This window comes from Neophocaena asiaeorientalis, unplaced genomic scaffold (assembly GCF_003031525.2).
Source record: "Neophocaena asiaeorientalis asiaeorientalis breed wild unplaced genomic scaffold, Neophocaena_asiaeorientalis_V1.1 scaffold896, whole genome shotgun sequence".
NCBI classification, from domain to species: domain Eukaryota; kingdom Metazoa; phylum Chordata; class Mammalia; order Artiodactyla; family Phocoenidae; genus Neophocaena; species Neophocaena asiaeorientalis.
The window spans coordinates 372243-383908 of record NW_020175779.1 but is presented as its reverse complement, the minus strand read 5'-3'; the positions used below and the strand labels follow the sequence as shown (position 1 = coordinate 383908).

Genomic DNA, 11666 nt, shown 5'->3' with positions numbered 1-11666 from the left:
ACTCTTCCTAGATGACTATTATTTTCTATTTGAACCTGGTCTAGTCTATTTCATTTCTATAAAATTTGGTCTCCATCCTTTGAATTAATGTCATGAACTATTAATAGATCCTCATCCTCAGTTTTAAAAACAATGTAATCAACTGGAACTTCCAGACTTATTTCCTTTATTTGATAATTTGGTTTGACAAAAAAAAACCACAAAAAGCAAACACACACAACTGATTTATGGTGAATTCCTTTTTCTAATCACAGTTGCTCTTTCCATAGCTTTACTGAGGGTCCCTCCTCAGGCTTCCACGTTTTGAACTCTTCTCAGATCACTAAACAGTCTCCAGAGCCTGATAACTAATTTATTATTCCAACACAAAGGAAATTGGTCTGCAAAACAGGATTCCGGTTTATTAATTCACTATAAGATTCACTATAACAGACCAATAGGGTCGTTTCAATCAGCATCTACCAAAAGAATCCAGATATGATTATAGGTAAATGCAGATGCCAAAAAAGGGGTGGTGATGATTCAGGGTCATCCTTCTCCTGCACCACTCAACAATCTACTCTTGTCCTCAGGGATCAATTCCTGCCCTCATTTTCTCAAAAAGTGAAGAACACTTACAAAACGGCTACTCTTCAAGCCTGAAACACAGGCTGAGGGTGGGAGTCAGGAGTGGTGTTAATTTACTTCTAACGCCTGAAGTTACCTCCTGGGCTTGTGCTAATTTTCTCAAATTTAATTTTGTGGAGGGTAGCAGAACAACTTTCTCTCATCTTTCGGACGGGAAATATAATTTTAGTTTGGATTTTGCAAATACTTGGCAACATGAAACCACCGCCCGTTCTTCCTTTTGGTCCTCATTTTAGTCTGGGTCAAAGAACCAGGCCGTGAGGGCTCCCCTACCAGCTGCCCTCCAAGCACACATCACCTGTAGATACTCAGCCTTTTCTGGACGAGCCCAAGCGGGTTACAAACAAACCTGGGATATTTTGATCACTTTCTGGCATCTTAGTTGTAGCGATTATGCTGAAAGATCCCAAGACTAGTCTGACACGAGAAAAAAGGTCCACGTGTGACCTCAGAAGACCAATGGAACACCTAGAATGAAAGTCCAGAGAGTGGAAAAGGCACGTTCTTCCCCGTCCCCGCATCGTGTGGGAGCCTCCTCAGCTGCCTAAGGTCCACTTTATCTGCCGGGCAGGGCCGGTGGGGCTGCGGAAGGCCGGGGTCCGGGTCCGGAGGGCGAGGGCGTGGTCGGGGGTCTGGGCTCGGAGGGCCAGGTCCAGGACCAGAGGGCGGGATCCGGGGTCAGGGGTCAAGGTCTGGAGTCAGAGAGCCGGGGCTGGGTCGGGGTCCAGGTCCGAGGGCAGGGATCTGAGGGCGGGATACGAGTCCGGAGGCCGGGGCCCTGGGTTGGAGAGGGAGTCAGAGTCCGGAGGGCCGAGTTCAGGAGGTGGGGGTCGGGGTCCAGGACCGGAGGGCGGGTCCGGGGTCGAGGGTCGGAGGGCGGGGTCCGGGGTGGCGGGTCTGGGCCCTGCCTGGCTCTGCGGGAGCAGTACGGACCGCCCCTTGGCCCCAGCGCCCCGCCTCCCACAGGCGGCAGCCATGGCGGCCTGGCGGGTCCCGGCGTCCGTGGGCGCTGCGCTCGGGAGGCAGCCGTCCGCCGCCCCGCCGCCAGAACCGCCCCGGGTTGGAGAAGCGTTCCGACAGCGCCTCAGCTTCACCCTCTGCTCCGCTTCGCAGGGAGACCGCGGCGGCTCTGGGCCCGACTCGCAGGGCGGGCCGGAGGGAGCAGCGACGCATCCGGCGAGTAAAGAGTTAACAGCGGCGGAGCGGAGGATCTCGGAGCTTCACGCCGCCGCCTGCGCGGTGAGGCCCCGCCCCGTCCCTCACGGGCACCCGGGTTGCTCCGCCCCTCTCCGCCCCTCCCCGCCCCGCCCGGACCGCAGCCCCAGGGACCACGCGCTTGCGCAGTGAGGCCCCTCCTCCCCAGACACCCCGCCCCGCCCTCCGCGGCAGCCCCGCTCCCTGCAGCCCCGCCCTCCCCGGCCGCCCGGTGATAGGTGCGCCTGCGCGTCCCCGGTCTGGAGAGGGATTGCCGGAGGTCGGTGCAGTCTTGCCTCGGGCCTCTGACGGCGTGCAAGCTTACCGCTCAGAACTTTTCGCTTGAAAACTGGCCACAGTTTCCTATTCCGGGCAAAGAGTTAACGTGGCTCTATCCTGAGTATGAGCGCGACTCCTTTCCGATCAGTGTCCGAGCTAAACTCCGGTCGCAGTCTAGGGCCTGTCATCACTGTCCTGTGTGTGTGTGTGTGTGTGTGTGTGTGCGTGTGTGCGCGCGCGCATGTGTGTGCGTGTGTGTTTGGGGTTGGGGGAGTGGTGTAAGGCATTGATAGAGGAGGTAGAGGAGCTGAGAAGTCACAGGGAAATATGTGTGTGTTTATCTGCAGTATCAGTTAAACACTGCCATCCAATGATTTCAATAATGAAAACATAAAACATGAACTTATTTTTATTTTAATTTTTGCTGTCATCCTTTCGTCCTTTCCACCTATCGGAGCAGAGTTACAAAAGAAAGTATAAATAGGCGTTTACATTTTTACTAGACAATCTAGAGCTGTGTGTTCTTCTGGTTTGGGGTTTTGACAATTGCTTGTTAGCACCAATATCAAAACTTGTCACCTCCCTTAACGCTTTCTGACACAGACTACATACGTTCAAGGGTAGCATGTTTATATTTGTATCATCTTGAAAGAGCAAGTGAGCTCTGTGATAAATATATATAGAAAAGATACAAAAGTAGCCTGCGGGTGACCAGCACTTGACATGACTAGTGTTATTTGGTCTGGCCTGAACCAGGGGAGCAGAGAAGAAAACCTTGGAGGTTGCCTAAAGTTGACTTTTTTTTTCCCACAGTTAGTAGGCCCTGAGATCCACTTCTGTCTTGAAACTTTTGCACAAAGACTCTTTAGGAAATGACTGGCAGCTTTTGATGGTTCTTGTTTATACTCTAAAATAATGTGTAATTTGTTCCCACACTTCACTATATAAATGTGGTAAATAGAAGCAAAAAGTATCGTTCTCTATAGAGCAAACACCAGTGGCCTGGAACGACCAGCTCAATCAGCCCGGGAAGGGAAAGAAACTTTTTCTCACTCAAGGAATTCACACAGTTTCATCAGTGTCAGAATCGCAGGTTAAATGGCTGTCTAGGAGACCATAAGCAAACCCAATAATGAGCTTGTTGTTTTTGTTGTTCAACAAATCAGAGTCCCCTCACAGTGGTCCTTCTTCCACACCTGCAGGCAGGTAGCTCTCTCACGTGTGCTGACCTGCATCACTGGGCATCTTGTTCTCCAGTCAGACTGTCAACACTCTTGCCCTGCCTTTGTCTGTTGCCACCATGACCTGAGGCTCACTTACTGAGGACAAATTACGTTTGCGTGGGCAGCCATCAGAGTTTCCCCATTGACTTGGAGAGCAGGAGAGCAGCCCAAGCCCAGGAGCAATCTGTGAGGCTCCCAGGTTCCAGAAGACTCCCAGCCATGAAATGTGGAAAGAAATCTGCTAACAGAGTTCCCAGCGTTCTTTTGCTTTTCTTCCAAGTCTTCCAACACGGACTTAGTAAATAAAGAAGCAAGGTCTTGACAATCAGTCGTTCTAAAGTAGTGTTCAGTGCTGCTGGTTTCATGTAATCTGCTTCTGTGGCCCCAAAGGATTCGGGAGGCCCCTTAGGCTGGCCTTGGGACTTGATGGCTGGATTTCTGCTGCCCTGGGCTCACTTTGCTGGAATGCCTTAGAGGATGCCTAGGCTTGAACTCTAGTTGTCCTTTTACTCCACGCTTTATTCATGACGCATAGTTGATGAGAAGCTGAACCAGAACAAAATATTCAGCCGCTAAGGAAGACACTCTGAAGAAGTAGTTTGCCGCATACGCAAAAATACATGTAAGAAGATATTTAAGTGTCACGTGTATTTTAATGGAAAGGCTCTATGCAAGAGTGGTGCAGAGTTACTGCGTGGTAAAAGGGTTATAGAAAAAGCCCAGGAGACAGTTCCCCTTCAAAATCTCAAGGCTAAATAAATAATGTCACTCATGTGGCCCAAATCCACAGAAGAAGTTGCATTATTTGTCTTCACACAACGTGCTTGGGACAGCTTTTTAAGACTATGTTTGAATGTAGATAGAGGATGCTTTCTTGACATCTGAAGTGCTGTAGTAAAAGCTGCTTTTGATCAAAGTCGTGAAGCAGTGAGTGTTAATATATTAAAAATAATAGTTTTATTTTGCTTAAAAATGGCACTAACAACACTCCAAAAAAAAAAAAATGAAAGAAAACAGCGCAAAATATGCAGTGGAGTAGCACACGATGAAGGTAAGGAAAAGTGTTAAATAATAGTAAAGGTAGTACTTTTCTCTAAGGACTGTTGGTTTTGATTAGCACCTTTTCTGTAAGTTTAAATCATTATCCACATATTTTAAGTACTGAAATTGCAACTGCAACTTCTGAGTGAAAGTTCATTTTCAGCCTCTTAAAGTCATTAAATCACCTGTTATTAAACTTGTTACCTAGAAACTGAATGAAAAATACCTGAGCAGTGGCTACATCGTTATTGGGTATAGAGGAGTTCTTGTTTTTCCATCAACTTCTCATTTTTCTCAAACTGTGTATTTTCTCCTCAGGTCACATAAAGTTGGATTGTGTATAATGTTGGAATGCATTCAGTCCTTAATTGCAAGTGCCACGAAAATGGCTGGGAAGAAGTTTAATATTGTTTGAAGAAAATGTTGCAGTATTTGATGAGTAGGAATGATGGTGAGGAGATACGATGAATATTGAGATGAATGAATCGTTTGATTTCACTGCTCTTCAGGCTGGCCGGCTGAACTACGTGGACCCAGCTACCGGCTACATGGTGCTCACCCGGCTGGCCCACTTGCAGAGAGGCAGATGCTGCGGCTCTACCTGCAGACACGTGAGTACCAGTTGGGCAGGATGGCAGCAGTTTTCGGTGCTTCTGTGACTTCGTAAATACCTATTATTTGAAAAACAAGTCGAATAACAATGCTAAATAGAACCTGGTGTGCACTTTTCACAAGCTGCTCTGGCCACGGACAATAAAGTCCTTAGGACCAACAGAGGACCTTTAAAGTTAACGGAATTTTGTAACGTTTCACCGTGAGCATCAGTTCCTTGAAACACTGTGTTTGGAAATTCATGGGAGTTCTTTATTACGAGGAAACTTTTCACGAGGTTTCAAATAAGTTGTGTTTACTAGGCAAGTAGAAAGAGGGCAGGAAAAGAAATCCGGAATATTGCAAACTAGATCCCAGGAAGCATTTATTTTTCATTTTTAGCTGAATAAATAGATACTTGCCTAACATTGACAGGTAGGTTTTTTATAATGATAATGATTTCCTCCCTCCGTGTCCCTCCCTTCCTTTCCTCCTTCTCCATTATTATTACTATTATTATTATGACTACTACTCCCCCTCCCCTCCGCTTTCTTCTCCTTCTCTCCCCCCCACCCCCCCTCCCCCCCATTCTTTCTGTGGTTGTTTTCTACTGTGTCTTTAAAATAACCATGAAACTTGCTACTCCAAACTTAGTGCTGTACGTTTCCTAAAATGTATATTTCAGCAGCCTTATATCTCTGTGCTCACTGATTAAGATGAACTAACTACGTAATACTTCCCTACTTTGAACAAAAAATAAATGGGAATGGGTTCTTCCCTCTAACCTTTTAAAAGCATACTACTAGTAAGGTAAATTGTTATACAGTTAAGATTATAAACAGATAAGCTCTGTTTATAGACCACTTCGACTGTATGTTTGGGGGGCAAGAAGGAGTTATTTCCTCTAAGCGACCTACTTTCTAATCAAGGAATTGACATTAAATGCTTGTATTAACAGTAGCCAGTATTGAAAAATTAAGCCTTCACTTTTATGGATGTTCCTGCCTGTGCCATTAGCTGTTTCTAATCAAACCCATAAGAGCTCTGCCTGAATTGAGGACTGGAGAATTTTTTAAGGGTGAGGTTTTGACAGTAAAATTCTTGAAGTTGGAAGGATGCATTTAGGAAGTGATTCTTGGACCCTAATTAGAACCATTTGCCAGATGTTGCCATCGTTCTCCTCTTAGTCTATAGGAGGTAGAACAAATAATCTATAGAACGTTACTAGCAGTCTCTTTTTTTCACCATGAAAAGTGTACTTCTTCAAGATGATTGTTAAATAATTCAACAGTAACTTGTTTTATTACTTTTGCAGTGTCCATATGGTCAAGTCAATGTTAAAGATCCATCCAAAAAGAAGCAATTCAATTCACATTTTTATGTTTGAGAAGAATTTCATTTCTGTTCTCCATCTAATTGAGCCTTATTAAAAAATAAATAAAACCTTAATCCAGAATTGCTTTGTGTGCTGTTAGTAGTTGGGCACTAGTTTAATCTTAAACTTAAGCATATATTAATCTTAAACATGTATTAAAAGAACATCAATAAAACGAAAAAGCTAGCAGATGTTTGTGTGTTTCTTTTCTGAATATAAATTTATTTATTTATTTATGTTTGGCTGCTTTGGGTCTCCGTTGCTGCACGTGGGCTTTCTCTAGTTGCGACGAGGGGGGGCTACTCTTCGTTGTGGTGCCCGGGCTACTCATTGTGGTGGCTTCTCTTGTTGTGGAGCGCGGGCTCTAGGCGCGTGGGCTTCGATAGTTGCAATGCGCGTGCTCAGTAGTTGTGGCACACGGGCTCCGTGGCATGTGGGATGTGGGATCTTCCCCGAGCAGGGCTCGAACGCATGTCCCCTGCATTTGCAGGAGGATTCTTAACCACCGTACCACCAGGGAAGTCTCTGTTTGTGTGTATCTGAAGTGGCACACTGATAATTATTTTCCTTTCTTTTTGCTTCATTATTAGACGTATGTCGAAGAAAGAAAATAATGACTGTTCCATTAAATAAATAGCAGCAATCGGGTCACATTAGTAGCTCTTGATTTTTCTTTTTTTTATAGCCTCAGTTCTACTGTTTTCTCCTCAGTGTTAGCAACCCAAGGGAGGTTGCTGGCAAACAGAAGAGTTTGAATACATTCTTCCTTTTATTTATATCTTGAGCTATAAGGAGATTGATATAATGCTATATCATGCAGCATATGAGTATCCAAGAAGGGCCATTCTGCGGCGAGAAATGCTCTCATCTTCCATCTGTTCTCCTAATAAAACCTTTAAATCATTCTGACTTGGGGGTCAGGCTGTTTAAGATGCTTCGATTAAACCATTCTTTTTTTCTCTCCCCCCATTTTATTCCTCCATCTCTGATGGCACTTTGCAGGCTCATCTGCCTTAGGATGTTTTATTAACTTTACACCTATTTCATTCACTGCTACGAAGACCCTGGGCTTCAGTCTCCAACCCAGGTTCTGGGTCCCCTCCTCATGCCTCCTTTTCTATTTCCCTCTGAGGATAGCAGCCCCCAGGAAGCCTTTTCCTTGCAGGGGAAAGCTGGTCAGTGAAATGGAAGGCTGGCTTTACCCAGAGCTGACCCTCAGCTTTTTCTCCCGGCAGAATCTGAATGGTTCTCCAACATCTCAGAGGTCTGCCTTTGTCTCTGCCCATGGCCCTCAATGAAGGTTTTTTCTAAAGCTTTCTAAAAATTTTAAGCAGCAAAAAGACTCTGGTGCCTTCTCCCGTATTTGATTCAAAACAAAACACCTTCTAAACTGTAAAATGAGTGAAAAGAAGCCCATTAAGTCTCTAAATGTGCCATGTGTTCATTTTATGTCAAATAGTAAGTTGTTTCCCAAAACTGTTGGCGGTTTTGGTGCCCCAGTGTTTCTGATGTTCCTGACTGTGGCTCCCTCAGCAACACTGCCCCGGGGCCCTCCTTGGATGTAAAGAGCAGTGTCTGTGGCCTGGTGTTGCCCTCTCCAGGAACTATTTGGAGGAGAACAGGAGAAGGGATCAGCATTGTGACAGAGGAGGCAGTCAGTCTTTCCAGAAAGGTTTATGGACTCCTGGGAGCCACTTTCCTTTCCACTCTTAGGTCAACGAGCAGCCAGCTAGCTCCATGTTTCCCACTAGACTTGAAGATTACCATAGACATCTTCTGGGTGGGAGCTGTATGGGGCTTTCTTCAGCAGTCCCAAGAGGAAAACCAGAAGGAAATGGAGTGGAGAAGGCCAACTTTCTGGAGACACAAGAGGAGGAGGAAAGCAAAGAGAAGAGTTCTATTTGCTTTTTGCAAGTTCACTTTGAGGCTCCCCCCCAGTCCCCGCCCCCTCCTAAGGCAGTGTTTTGAGAAAGCCCCTTGGCAGATGGGAATAAGGTAAGGGATGCCTCCCTCCTAGAGGCAGCTCTTTCCTTCTCCCAGTGCAGCTCCTGCAGTGCCTAACTGGCCCAAGACGGGAGGACCCTTGCATGGGACTTTGTGACTCTTCCTGGCAGAACTTCTAGGCTTCCTGGCGACAACAGCCGAGGAGCCGCCGCTGGGGTGTGGGCGGGAGGGGGACGCTCTTACTCTTTCCTGCCTCTGGATCCGGGGAGCCGAGGTCTGAAGTTCTCGGCCGCGGTTCTGGGTAGATGCTCGTGAACCACACGTCGGGGATGGCAGCGGCGGGTGCTCCCACATTACACACAATACGGCCACATAAATGGGCCTCGCTGCAAGAACTTCAGGTTCTATTGTATTCGCACCTTGTAAAGTAAAAAGTCAGGTTTCTTACTGGGTGTGTGTGTGTACAAATACACGTGGATACCGAGAAATAGACTTCCCAGATTAAATCAACTCCGCTGCTACTCCACTTTTAAGGTTTTTGCAGAGTCCTGCCGCCGCAAGGCAGGCACCATACATCAAGGGAGATTGATTTCTAGATTGTTTCTAAAACTGAAAGACCCAAGGGGAAGCTGGGGGGTCTTGTGCGGTGTTTAGCGGGGTGGAGGGCGGGGATACGGTCCTGCCGTGGTGGTTCTTCCTTTCGCGGGGAAGGCCCTGCCCTGGGCCGTTCTCCCAGCAGGTGGATTACGTGCACATTCCCCCCTCTTCCAAAAGCCACACCGACCCCATCGATTTTGCAGAGCAAGGAAGGGAAGGGCGTCCCCCCCGCCCCCAGTGCAACCTGGAGCTCCCACACCGGTGTGGGTGTCTTTGGACCAGAAGGGCCTGGAGAAGGGGGGATGCTCCCCGGACGCGGCGCGGGTCTTTGTTCCCCGCAGGGCACCGTGTCCTAAGGCGACCGCAAGTCTTTCCCGCGCGCCCGGATCCACCGCCGGAGGCCAGCGGGGTCTCCAGACAAGGCTGGGGAAGGGGGCCCACGACCTGGCAAACGGCTATCGGCATGTCGCCTTCCCCTGAGCACTTTGAGGCCTCACGATCCCCGACTTTCCCCGAAGGAGCCCCCCTCCCCCCACCTGCCCACTGCCTGTCAACACCTGCCTTTTCATTTTCTTTACATTTGAGCAAAGGCTTGAGTTGTGGACGGGACGTCTGACCGTGAAGGAGGATTAAAACTCGGTGCTCTTTTTTACTACCCTACAACAATTAAAAGGTACTTCTGGGTGCCAGAAGTATCCCCTCCCTCAGGAAAAAAAGAAAGTCAGATGTTTAAGTGTGTGTGTGTGTGTGTGTGTGTGTGTGTGTGTGTGTGTGGCGGGGGTGTGTGTGTTGGCACCCTCTTGCGCGCCTCTGGAGAGCTCGATCTCTGAGAAAATGTCGTGGAAGAACTCGCAGCTGACTCTTGTCTACCCAGGCCCGCGGGATGCCCTGCAGAGAGCCCAAGCCCCGCACTGGCTGATCCTCGCCCCTACAAACGGTTTCCAGGTCGGGCTCCTGGCCCAGAACCTCCAGACTTATGCCCCACCATCCTCCTGAGACCGTGGGTGTAAAAGAGAGTAAAAACTCAGAATCATGGGTTCTGGGAGGATTGGAAGATTTCTGGCGATAGCATCTTCCCATCCGAAATTTGTATTCTGAAGTGTGAGCTTCTGTGTGCGCTTCAGTGCGCGCACGCGCACCTCTGCCTCTGTGTGTGTGTGGTGTGTGTGTGTGTGTGTGTGTGTGTGTAGAATGCATGTTTTTATCAAATACCTAAAACGGTTCGTGACCCCAAAGAGGATTAAACCCACTGCTTTGGACACAGATGAGCGGGAGCAACTGAAGGTCTTCGGGTCGGTGTCGCCGTCCATCCATTCGACGGCCTAGGCACCAAGCGGAGGAGCTGAACCTGGGAGGCTTGTCCGCTTCCTGGCTGGGAACACGAACCGAGATAGGGGGGATTCTCGAGGACAGAAAGAGCTAAAGAGGACGGGTTGGGAAGGGGAACGTCGGGGGTGAGGGGAACTTAGAAGGTAAACTAGTAGCAATAGTTGGCTGGTGGGACTGGCTAAGTGCAACCAAGGGTTCCGGTAGAAAGAGGGACTCTACCGGGGTGCTCTGAGCTACATACATTCCGGGACGTGGGACGGAAAGAGAAAGCCTGAGGGCTTTGATTCGCGGCTCCTGCTGGATCCCTTGCCAGCCCTAAGCTGTGGGCAGAGCTTGCGGAGCGGGAGAAGTGGTGGGTCTACCCCTGCACAGTCCCACGGGCCCCCATCCCGGGCAGTGGTCTCCTGCGGCTCGCTGATGTGCGGGACCCCCCAACCCCCTGCACGCTCGGCCCGCGCCCAGCGGAGGAGCCCCTGCTGCAGCCCAAGGGTGGAGGGGCAGGAAGGGAACGCGGCAGCCCCACCCGGACCCGCACCGTGGAGCGGCCAGTCTCACTGCTCACACCCTTTCCGCATCCGCGCTGGAGCCTCCCAGAGATCCCCCCGCCCCCATCTCTGAGCGCGAGGGGCGCACCGGGTGGGCGAGTAGGTAAATAATTGGCCAGAGGCCAGGCTTCCCGGTTCTCTCTCCGTTCCCCGCGGCCTGACTGCGCCCCTGGTTGGTGGGGCGACGCAGCCCCTCGGGAAGCCGAGACCAGGTAACCGGGCCCCCGTCCCATCCAGGTGCGGGAGTCTGTCTGTGCCCCCGCGAACTCTCGTTTCCCAGGGTTTGAGTTAGTTTTCTCCCGGCTGGATCTCCATCCCCGCCTCCTAGCCAGAGCCGGGCTGCAGAGATACCTCGGGCCCTCGCGCTGACCCGGCCGAGAACGCCACCCTCGAGCGCAGAACGCACCCCAAAGTGCTGGGTTGCTGGCGCCAAGCCCGGGAGCGCAGAGAGGAAAGGGAGGACGGCGAGGGAAAGGCGGGGAGGTGACGGGTGAGCAATCAGTGGCTTAGCCCAGCTCCCTGCAGGAGCTACCGCCCGCTCACCGTCTATGCAGGCACCAGCTGGCAGCAGCATCTTTGAGGTAGCAGCACCTGGAAGGCCAAGGCCTGATGGAGACCCGGGAGCCCAGGGCGCGCCGCGGGACTCCAGCCCTCCCGCTGCGCCCAAGGCTCAAGATGCTCTCGGCTTTATGAGGTTCCCAAACGGCCGAGTCCTCCATTAACACCTTCCCTGATTACTGAGAGGCTGGAAGGGCTGAACGCGGCCTCGGAGCTTGTCTCCCTGCACTGGTCCGCGTCTGTGTCCTCTGCCCACCCCTTTCTCCTCCTCTTCCCGGTCTGGAAGCATAAATAGAAAATAAAAGACAGGTGGAGGGAGCTGCGGGTCAGAGGTGAGGGATTCGGGTCAATTCCGACGGCGGG

General features: G+C 49.9%; 1 protein-coding gene across 1 annotated transcript; it reads left to right on the top strand.

Annotated features, from left to right (window-relative positions):
* Positions 1-1565: 1565 nt before the first annotated feature.
* CUNH1orf53 (chromosome unknown C1orf53 homolog) lies at positions 1566-6411 on the top strand. The gene is made up of 3 exons (XM_024732223.1): positions 1566-1866; positions 4874-4975; positions 6271-6411. Exons 1-3 carry the CDS (start codon positions 1603-1605, stop codon positions 6340-6342), a joined length of 438 nt encoding a protein of 145 aa, XP_024587991.1. The 5' UTR covers positions 1566-1602; the 3' UTR covers positions 6343-6411.
* Positions 6412-11666: the final 5255 nt, after the last annotated feature.